This window comes from Apodemus sylvaticus, chromosome 12 (assembly GCF_947179515.1).
Source record: "Apodemus sylvaticus chromosome 12, mApoSyl1.1, whole genome shotgun sequence".
In the NCBI taxonomy this organism is placed as follows: domain Eukaryota; kingdom Metazoa; phylum Chordata; class Mammalia; order Rodentia; family Muridae; genus Apodemus; species Apodemus sylvaticus.
The window spans coordinates 34,364,680-34,375,478 of record NC_067483.1 but is presented as its reverse complement, the minus strand read 5'-3'; the positions used below and the strand labels follow the sequence as shown (position 1 = coordinate 34,375,478).

Genomic DNA, 10,799 nt, shown 5'->3' with positions numbered 1-10,799 from the left:
TTTGAAATATGCCGGGCGCTGGCTGGGCATACTTCAAACACTTAAGTAATACTTAAGAACTCTTAGTACCAAGATCACCGACTAAGAAGTGTCCAGTGAGCACCTGACTTGGCTGCTGTCTAGGCCAAAGCTGCCCTCCAAACATCTGTATTACAGCTGTGCCTGCACACCCTTGTCTCAACATCAAGCACTAAGGGAAAACAGGAATGTGCTCTGCCTGTGGTCAGGGCAGATGTTTCAACCCGCCTACCTTAAACCAACAGGCACAGAATTAAACCCAATCAACTCCTGGTCTCCTAACGTAGGCTTTGCTGCCTCTTCCCCTGTGAAAATGTGCTGAGTGGGTCCTACTGCCTCCTGGGAAAGACTCCTACAGAGGAAACTGCTGCATCTAGAGATACGAAATCACAGGTCCTTCGTTAAGAACTTCCAGATTTTCCTCAGAATCTTCTGGCAAATCTAAGTTTGAAGTACATTTTGCTTATAAAAGATTGGGAATAAGTTAAGAATGGGTGGAGACAGTAAATGAATTACAGTCAGCCCTTTTCCTTGTTATAGAGCAAGACTGTCTCATCTCAAAGAGCCCAGACCAGAGATTTCTTTCTTTCCGAGAAGTTATCAAAATGAGCCATCTCTATAATGCAGGAATCTTAAGTCATCCAACCAACAAATCATGCTGCACCCACGCATTATATAGGCAGCAGCTTATATAATGCAAACAAAATCAGAATTTAAATTCTAAGAATATATATTTTCTTGAAACATCTTAAGGCAAGGTATTTGGTAACTAATGATAACATATCAAACTGGTTCTCTAAAGTAAATCCTAACCTGTTCTATTTTTACTTCAAAGGGAACAGATAGGTTCAAATGTTTTTGAGTTCTGTATAACTAACTACTACTCTCTGTTGGCATATCCCTAAAGAAACCAACCAATACCATGGAAGACATCTTTGAAGCTGATACTCCAGTATCCACTGCTCTAAAGTGTACCTAGGACTGGCACTGCTGCCTTCACTGCCACTTGCTGCCAGGAGATATGTGGGGCCTTATCTACCAGTGGGCACTGGCACTGAGTTTGTAATGCAGGCCTCCAAGAAGGCTCCCACAAACACACACCTCCTTTGCTTTGGTTCTGAAGACAGCTTGTGTTAGTAGCTAAGGCAAATATTTAGGAAGCACATCTTGATTTTAGAAAATGAGCTGAGAGGTAGACAGGAAGCCTCTGATTACAATGTGCTTTCACAAAAAGGTTGCAAATCTAGGAAACACAGCTTTAGAATGAATCACTCTTTTATAGGATGATGTAAAGACAATGCTTTTTAATTATTTTCAAGTATTAAAAAACTCATCAAAAATGTATCACCTTAACAGTACTATGCACAAGTGAAATTTCATACCTAAGTTTGATACTATTTTGGTTATTTATGGCTACTTACAAGACTCACAATAGAATGTCCATTTATTGAGTCTTTTTTCTTTGGTAGAGTCTAATGGGACCATGCAAATGAACTATGTTATGCAAACAAGATCGTTCAAGCAAATTCGTGGTGATATGAATTATGAGGGTTTTGCTTAGTGAAAGGAAAGGAGGAGTCATGAATTTTTCCCCCATTGTGGTTTTAGCATCTTGTTCTGAGGTTGAAGAGTTTGAATAGTTCACACAATCCTGTAAAAATCACAACTGACTGCCTTTTAATAAATAGTCATTGTAAAGAATTACATTTACAGAGTGAAAAGTGAATACATAGCATTTCAAAGTCAATTCTGGAAGTACTAAGTGTACTTATCCACAGCATATACACTATCTGTTTGTAACTGTCCATCATTAGCACCAATAAAGATTCAACAAAATTACCTTTATTCCCAGATCTAAAAAAACAAAACAAAAAACAAAAACAAACAAAAAACAACACATTTCTGAAAGTCCTTAGTGAAATCTAACTATAGTCCCAGACCTTAAATATTCACATTGTTTTCTATGTCTTACTGAAAATAAGTTCACTACTACTCTGGATACTCTACAAAAGCTGATTAAAATTCCTGGCATCACTCCCAATGATACAGTAGCACGACCACCTCAAGTCAGTTCACATGATGCTCTGTTGAGGTTTCACATCTAAATCACCAAGAACAAAACCCTTCCCTCCCTCACCTTGTACTTTGTTTAAATTCTATGCTAGTTCTTGGAAATGTACCACGGTAAAACCGTAACTGTATCAAAACCATCATGTTTATGATACAATACTATACTACACAGCAACAAAAATCACATAGTAACAAAGATTACCAAGGCAAGACAAGAACAGAGCGAGGAACAGCCCACTAGGCGGAGCTCCCACAAAGAAACTCCCAGGTTCAAATAACATTGACAAAAGATTCAACAATTTTCTTTAAAAAACAAACAAACAAACAAACAAACAGCTACTGGCAAATGAGATAACTGCTAAATAAAAGTAGAGTACAAGGCTCAACTCTAATATTTACAACCACAACATACTCGAATAAAATTACAATTGTGCACAGATCAGTGGCTTTATAGCAAAACATTTCATATACAGAGGAAAACTTGTGATTCAATACAAGTTGAATCAGATCCATCTTAAGAGACTCAACAGCTAAGACTTACCACAGAAACAAACTCAAGATTAGGCAAGAGACAAGAGCCATACTATTGGTGCTTTCACCAAATTTAGACAAGTCAGTCCGTCCCCTGACCAGGCGTCAGGGGACAGTGTGACCATGACCTCAATGAGAACCTACTAAGACGTGCAAACCAATGTAAAACCCCAGCAGTTGCTTACCGAGGCTGGCCTTTTTCCTGACATTTTCCTGATAATGACCATAAGCTATAAATACAGGTACAATGCACAGTCAGAAATCTTTTTTATTTATTGTTAGAATATAAAAGAATCAAGAGAGCATAGGTTTAATTTAATTTTTATAAGGAAGACTGCATTTACCTGAAAAAGAAATATGGTATCTCTCCCTCACACACAACACTCATTCTCTCTCTCTCTCTCTCTCTCTCTCTCTCTCTCACTCACTCTCTCTCTCCATGGGAAGAGTATATTCAAGACTATTCAAGACTATGGTGTCATTGCAAATGCTAAAGGAAAAGTGACCCCTGTTCACTCTTAGAATCTGTAGTGTCAGCGTTCCTGAAGAAATGGACTAATCTTCACTGGGAGCTGCCGTGAGAGAAGTCACAGTCATCCTCACACCCATTATTAGCTGCTTTCCACAGCACTGCAACAAGCCAACAAACATTTAAATGCACTTCACATCAAGAGTATGTAAACTTTATTGTTTTTTCCTCTTCAAGCCTTCAGAAACCAATGGCTGATTCTGCAGCTAATTTGGCCAGAAGCTCTGAAGGCCAACTGAGTGCTTCCCAGTGTTAGGACCACCCATGGCACCACATCCCCGTCTAGTAGTGAAGTGTCCCCTCAGCGGCTTCCAGTAAGGCCTAGAGTTTAAGGTTAACATAAAAAAGTGCCACTTGTGTTTTAGATTAGTGATGGACTCTGACGAGAGAAAATAAAGTTATTCTGTATATTGTTATACTTACAAGCAGCTCCAATCCTGAGTATTTATGGTAATATCTAAACATACAAAAATGTATGTACATTTTTCTCCACTTTCTTGTAAACAGTTGTCAGTATACTGTTTTATCCCTTTATCACTGAGACATGCAATCCATACATACAAGTATAAATACACAAAGGAAAACAATTCACACTCATTCAAAGCCAAGCAACAACAAAAACAGCTACAATCTTCAAATCATAAATAACAGAAGCTCGAGGCAGCTCGGGTCCCTAGCAGCAGCCAGCCAGCCATCCTACTGTTCTCAGCTGCATCTTCCATGCGTTCACAGTCCTGGTAACACTATCGTATGTGGAGATAGGCTTTTGACTATCATGTCTTCTTTCAGAATGAAGGACAAAGCAGCACTTACAAATATGGAAGCAGTGGCACCACCGCTGGACCAGGAGGGCGTTTTCCATTCCAACCATTTTTAAATTAAAAGGAAAGGAAGAGTTGACCTAAACAAAGGGTTCCATATTCATTCCTTGGGCACTTAGCAGCGAGTCCAGCATGTCGAATGTGTCTTTGTAGTCCATATGCTGGCTGCTTGTACTGTACTCGTGATTGGCCTCAGGACCGTGGGGCTCCACTGGTTTCTTGTCCAGTTTCACGAGGGTGCTGAGATGTCCGTAGCCCACCTGGTATGTGACAGGGGGAGGAGGGGGTAAGGGATGGTTAAAAACAGAGCTGTGAGAGGATAGATACTGCTTAACAGAGGAAGAACTAGATGAACTACCTGCACTTTTGGAACTTTTGCTCATTTTGGAGTGGTGGTTGTGGGAGGCATCACTGACATGCAGCTTCTTCCGGGCACTGGAGGCGGAGGAGATGCCTTCAGGGCCCAGGCCCACAGGACTCCTCAGCACAGTGGGAGGCATTCCGTCAGCTGCATGCTTACTGCCTCCACTGTGCATGTGCAAATGCTTGTGGCTGCTGTGGTGGCGGTTAGCGGGGTGCTCCTTGTGCTTTTCCTTGTGGTCTCTGCTGACGTGTGGGCTTGAGTGCTTGCTCTTCCCACTGCCTTCGTCAGAAGAGCTGTGTCTTTCAGAGGATGACACTTTGATTTTCATCTTCAGCTCTTCTTTGCTGGGGCCTTTATCAGGGGGTGGAATGGGGATCCGTAGCTTCAGTGATCCGCTTCTCTCCTTTTTCTCTGCCAAGTGTTTCTCAGGCTTGTCGGAGTTGGTGAGGGGAAGCTTCATTTTGATGGGAGAAGTGACAGAGGTCCCTGCGACTACCTGAGCTGGCCCATGTTTGTGCTGCTGCTCTGCATGGGTAGCTAGATAGTGACCCCTCGTGTCCAGATCCACGGTCTCCAGCTTCCGCTTCTCTCTGTACTTATCTAAAGACATCTTCTGAGGAAGCCCTCCAGGAGCAGCAGGCGTGGGACCATGGTGTTTACTGTGATCAGCAGCTTTGTCCGGCCTGTGATGTGATCCGGAGTGCAGTGCCATGGAAGGTCCCTGCTGGAAGCTTTGATACTGGCTCCCAGAGAGAGTGGCCTCTTGGTTCTGTGTGTACACCGGGTCTGTCCTGGCTGAGTCTGCATGCTGAGGCCACTCTCGGTGTGATGACACATTGTATGAGGTACTGGGCATTCCTGCTGCTAGCACTGATACATTATCAGATGCACGGCTATCCTGAACAGAAGTATTTCCTGAATTTAGAGGTATTGGAGCAGGGAATGTTGATGTTGATGGTTTCTGAAAGCTTGGATTGGCAGGTACACCAGTGACACTATCTACTAAAATAGAATTCTGGACCAAAGATGAACCAAGCAGTGGTGTCTCTGATACTTGTCCATCTACTTTTGGTTTCTTAGCCATAGCCTAGTTAAATGAGAAATAGAAGAAACAATGACAGCAAAGGGATTTAATACTAATGTCTTTGCTCGTAAAACTCTATAGGAAGTTCATGGAAACAAATCCACCCGAACTCAAAGTTCTACAGCAATAAATGAATGCAGGGGAAGGCTCTATGGTTGGAGAAATAGATACAGTTGTGTCCCAACCCTGGACTTGAGACAGTAACGTGTCTCACTTGAAACAAGGGAATTTCCCCAACATTACAGAGAATTAAAACAGAAAGGGGACAGGGGAACTGGAGCAAGGGAGCCGAGCCCCTGCAGCCCCTGCAGTCTAGGTGTGGGACAGTGTGCCGAGAGATGGTACAAAGCACAGCATTTAATCATTCAATTTCAAACCATTTGCTCAGCAATTGCTAGATGAGTGACAAATTGATTTTTTTGTTAATTAAATCCTGCCAATTCTCTTACCCTCCAGTTTCGAATCCTCTTCAACCTACTAGGCGTTTTCTCCAATATTTGTAGAAACTCATGTGTTAGCTCTAAAAATAAAATTTTAGTTTAAAGCTTAGATAATGCCTTTAGGATGTGAACCTCTCTCAAGTAGGTAATATTCAAAAGGGTCCTAAGAGGTCAGCCTTTCCATTGTTCCTTCTAGTCAGTCTTTAGCATGCACAACTCTGAATTGGTATTCCAAAGCTGAATTCTTATTTAAAAAAAAGAGACCCCTCCCCAAATGTCACTTGCTTACTTAGAAAATAAACCTCCTGAAAAGGATGGCAGTGGGAATCTCTACCAGGCAAACCAATTACATCTTAACGTAGAAAAGATCCACCAGTAAGTTCTTTAGAATCAGTAGGCAGAAGTGTGAGAGAAAAGCATTCATTTGTATAGCACTAAATGTATTTTCCCCAGCTTGCTTAATTACAAAGAGTAAGAATAGCTTTAAAATGGAGAACTCAATAGTATCATTTATCTTGTAACCAGCATGGTGAGAAACACTAAGCAACCATGGCTCCAGGCATGGAGAGGCAAGCAGGGACAGCCTACTTCTACAGCGGTCTTGCCAGGACCACTCAGCCCAAACGAGGAACCACTCTGTAAAGGCACTTAGTACTCTTCAAATCAGGAGGCTAAAGAGTGAGTCCTGACGGCTTGGGGGTGACCGCTCGGACATTTCAACTGCACACAAATAGAACATAAGACTCTACACCAGAGAAAATAGTGAAATCTGAATACAACCAAGCTTAATCAGCAGTATTGTACCAGCATTAATTTCCTAATCTTAATAAATGTTATATAAGATGTCAACAACAAAAATTAAGTAAAGATAGCATAAGGATTCTGTAAATATGCTTCTGCAAATTTCTTTAAGGTTAAAATTATTTCAAGGTTAAATGTTTAAAAGAAAAAAGGAAACTCCAACACGCACACCACCCATCAACGAACATTATACCAGTAAAATTACTCTGGTCAGAATTTTATCCACTGTCTTAAGCTTGGGATTAAAATTGTATCATTATGTTAAATAATTTTATCACCTAAAAAACTGTTATTGATAGTCAATGACAGACATGCCAAGAGAGCCAGATTATCATCTGTATTAGCCATGTCAAGGCAATCTGTTACAAGAGAGCCAAGCACTGAGACTGCATAGTCACTCATTTTTGGAGCAAATAGCAAGTTTTCCTGTCACCTAGCCTAGGCAAATGTCAAAAATGACAGCAACAAGTAAGATAACACAAAATGTCTCAGTGTAGAACACACAAAAATTACACACTCCAAACTCAGCCTGGGAGGAGATGGAGGGCAGTTCCATGGAGTGCTGGCCAGAACTCACGAGCCTGGGCTCGGCGCCCCAACAACCGTGATTGCAGCACCACGGCCGCCAGGGTCAGTCTGTAAAGCTGTGCTAAAAAGTACCATCAACTAATATCTAAATCAGCCATGAATTTTGGGTGGAACTTCCTCAGTAATTCTGAGATTGTTTCGTGTTTAGCCTCAGGAGCTTTTTGAGCAAGTCTGGATAAAATCAAACCCAATGCTGGGAACTCCATTTCTTCCTCTGAAAGAACAATGTCTCATCTGACTCCAGCAAACTGAGCAAAGACTCAGATACTTTTGGGGTCCAGTGTAGATGAGGATGTTTGGCCTCAAATTTCCTACACAAATCTTATGTGTACACACCCCCCCCCACACCCCCCACAACCCCCACGCCCTCGCCACCCACAAGGGGAAGAATTAAAAAAAAATTTTTTTTAAAAGCATGTTTTCCAAGTGGGGCAGGCCAACTACAACCATTAGACAAGCATGGCCTTCGTCCCACAGCGCCTGTGGTGTCCCGATTCAGGAGGGCAGTGCATGCACAGAGAGCGGGCTTCAGAGTCCCTTCTGCTCCTGGGGAGGGACTTACCATCGAGCAGCTCCAGGGTCACTGTAGGGTCCACATACTCCCACCAGTGCTTTCCGTCTGTTGACACAGGGATCTCCCAATTGGACCATTTGCAAGCCAAATGAATGCATACACATGCTATCACTGTGGGTTTGTACTGAAGACAGAAGGTCGTAAGATGCAAACTGGTGTAGAGCAGATTTAAAAAGTGGAGGGCCACAGAAATTCAAAATATGTAAAACAAAGAAAAACATTTGCCAGTAAGACAAAAGTAAACATAAAATCAGAAGTGTTTTTCTTTACATGATATTCTATTAAATTAATACCTAACACTACTGAAAATATAATAAAAAATCATTATAGATCATGAAACACTTTCCTCATTTTCATTCAATAATATAAATATTTTGCTTTCATGATTAATACTAATAAATTTTTGTTTTAAAACCTAACAAAGTATTATATAAATGAAAGAACATGTTTACAATAATCATTATATGCAAATTATAACTTTTAAACCATTTTTGTGGTAGTCTTGTTTTTTGTTTTTAAACACACACACATATAAAGACTTTATAAAACAAAGCAAGTTTAATATCACAATCAAAGACTAGACCATTTGATAAGGCTTAATTAACAGTTCTTGTTCATGACAGTTCCTATGTCCCTTACAGCAAAGTCTCAAAGAGTACTTACCCCATGCCAAGACATTTCAAGGCTCAAAGCAGGTCAATACTAATAAATACTGTCTCTACTGCTAATCATGGACCAGAAACTGGGCATGTGACATTTCACAGGCTAGTTTTTCTAATAAAGTTTTTTGTTAGTTTTCTGAGACAGGGTCTCATGTAGCCCAGACTGGCCTCAAACTTGCTATGTAGTTAAGGGTAACCCTGAAATTCTGATCTTCATGTCTCCCCTGTCCAGTCTGGGATGACAGGCATAGCACCATGCCTAGCTGACTAAAGTTTTGCTAATCCCAAAAGCTAGCTTGGTTCTCATTCCCACAGTGCCCACTTAAAAAAAACTTTCAACTTTTAATACCACCCCAGAACAGAATTATACATTCACTTTATAGCTCCTTCAAACTATTCTAGTTTAGAATAAATGAAACATTTACTGAAAAGCCACAAACACACACTACATTTTTACTTTATATAAATGGAAAGGCAGGACTTTTAAAATAAAGACTGCATCTCTGCAAACCTAAGCACTGATAATAATTGACTACTTCTAATTTACTCTTTGGAATATTATCTGGAACAAGTCCAAAATTACATAAATTTTACTTAAGAAACTTTAGCAATTATTCTAAAAGACTGGATCAATGTGAAAATAAAAAAAAATGTCATTTAACTATAATTGTAAACTAAAAATAGCTTTATACTTACCAAGTTTCTAGGTTAAGTTTAGCTCTGTGTAATCTTTAGCTGCTATTCAGGCTACCAAGTTTAGACTTATGCACTCACAAATCGAGAATATGCCACCAGAAAGCACCACTACACTTCACAGTGTGCATTTAACCCCTCTGTGCCCAAAGTCCCTTGTACAATACACCGCAAAGCAACCAGGAAGGTACCACCACAGTAGATGGTCCAGTCTCCTGTTGCAACAAGGGCAAGAGACACGTTGAGGGGGCCCTGCATTAAAGGAAGCTATAGTGTGCTACAACAGTGCAACAAAGAGGGTCAGGATAACAACCTGTTGGTAGCCATGAAATAGGATGTCTGTGCCAAATCCTTGCTTGCTGTAAGAAAAGAAAGAAGAACGAAGACAGTATCATCAGCTTCAACATGCCAATACTACAAAACTCTCAATACAACAAAACAGCAAAGAGTTGTACACAAAAAGTAAAGTTTACTTACTACTTACAAATATCACAAGAGCGCCATCATTTTCTATACTACTGAAAATCTTCAACAACATTCACTCAAATGTTTCTTGCTATCCCCCATAGATCTGAGAAACAAGCCGATTTGCTTTTAGCTAGCCAGTTACAAGGGCTAAACTTGTTACTAAGTAAAGCATCTAGTCAGCTAAAAGTTGAAATAAAGCATTCTCCTGGATTAAAAAAAAAAAAAAAACAACAAAAAACAAAAAACAAAAAAAAAAACAAAAAGAAGAAGAAAAAAAGGTTTTTGAAGTCTAATACAAAATATGAAGAGTTGCCTGCCAAACTTAATCCTGTCATTATATTTAGGCTGGCTTAAATATTTCCTTCAAAATTGAGCAAAACTACCCCCCACCCCAAACTTCTAAGCACATAAATCGCAGTTCTTTACCATGTTGTTATATATTGTTACTATATATTAACAGAATATAGGAAGCTCCACTGTACTAGTTTTTTAATTTATAGACTCCAATTAGAGATAAAACCTAGAAAGAGGAATATTCTAGGGGGAATGCTTCCAACATTGGTCCCCAACAGGAAAGCAACTTTTTAACTAGTTTCATAAAACATAAAACTAAAACAGTTTTCCTTCCCCCCACCCCATGCTCTTCCCAACAGAAAGCCCTCACCAGCCCCCCACCCCTTCTGATAAAAAAAAATCACTAACTTGGCAGTCCCAAGCCCCACCCCCAAGCCCCCAAAGTCTTTCCCCTCCTAGTTTTCACTCTTGGCACCTGTGATCCCTGCTGCCCCATGTGATCATCAAGGGAAGGTTTAACAAAAGGGATTGGGTCTGGCAGAGCTGTGCTAAGGAAGACTGTCAGAGCACCAGAGGTCTTGGAGGCAGTGTGACTTAAGTATGGTATTCTTTCCTGGTGGGGAGGGAAGGAGAGATCAGAGTGAAAGGTCCCTGGTAAAATGACAACAGCCAATTGTGCAGCAAAGTAGCAACTGTCTCATCTGGAGTGGGAGGTGAGGGCTTCACACAAATCATATCTACCCACCACCACCCACCAATACTCCCAAAGAATAATAAAAATACTCAATTGTGGTATCATGTTTCCTAAGGGCTGTATCTAAATTCAATACAGGAAGGAACATAAAGTGTTGTTAGTTCTAAG

At 40.6% G+C, this 10,799-nt stretch overlaps 1 protein-coding gene across 6 annotated transcripts in view; it reads right to left on the bottom strand.

Moving 5' to 3' along the window:
* Positions 1-1,302: 1,302 nt before the first annotated feature.
* Positions 1,303-10,799, bottom strand: part of Ccnt2 (cyclin T2) — a 31,674-nt gene continuing 22,177 nt past the window's right edge. The window contains exons 2-6 of one of the 6 annotated variants that reach the window (XM_052201212.1): positions 9,653-9,746; positions 9,489-9,534; positions 7,809-7,972; positions 5,867-5,937; positions 1,303-5,420 (exon numbers count right to left, since the gene is read on the bottom strand). In XM_052201212.1, coding sequence (XP_052057172.1) covers positions 4,050-5,420; positions 5,867-5,937; positions 7,809-7,972; positions 9,489-9,534; positions 9,653-9,713 — 1,713 coding nt within the window. In that variant the 5' untranslated portion in view covers positions 9,714-9,746 and the 3' untranslated portion in view covers positions 1,303-4,049. Of the gene's footprint in view, positions 5,421-5,866; positions 5,938-7,808; positions 7,973-9,178; positions 9,535-9,652; positions 9,849-10,799 lie in introns of those variants that run through there. The other 5 variants (XM_052201211.1, XM_052201213.1, XM_052201210.1 and 2 more) reach the window with 5 other exon arrangements.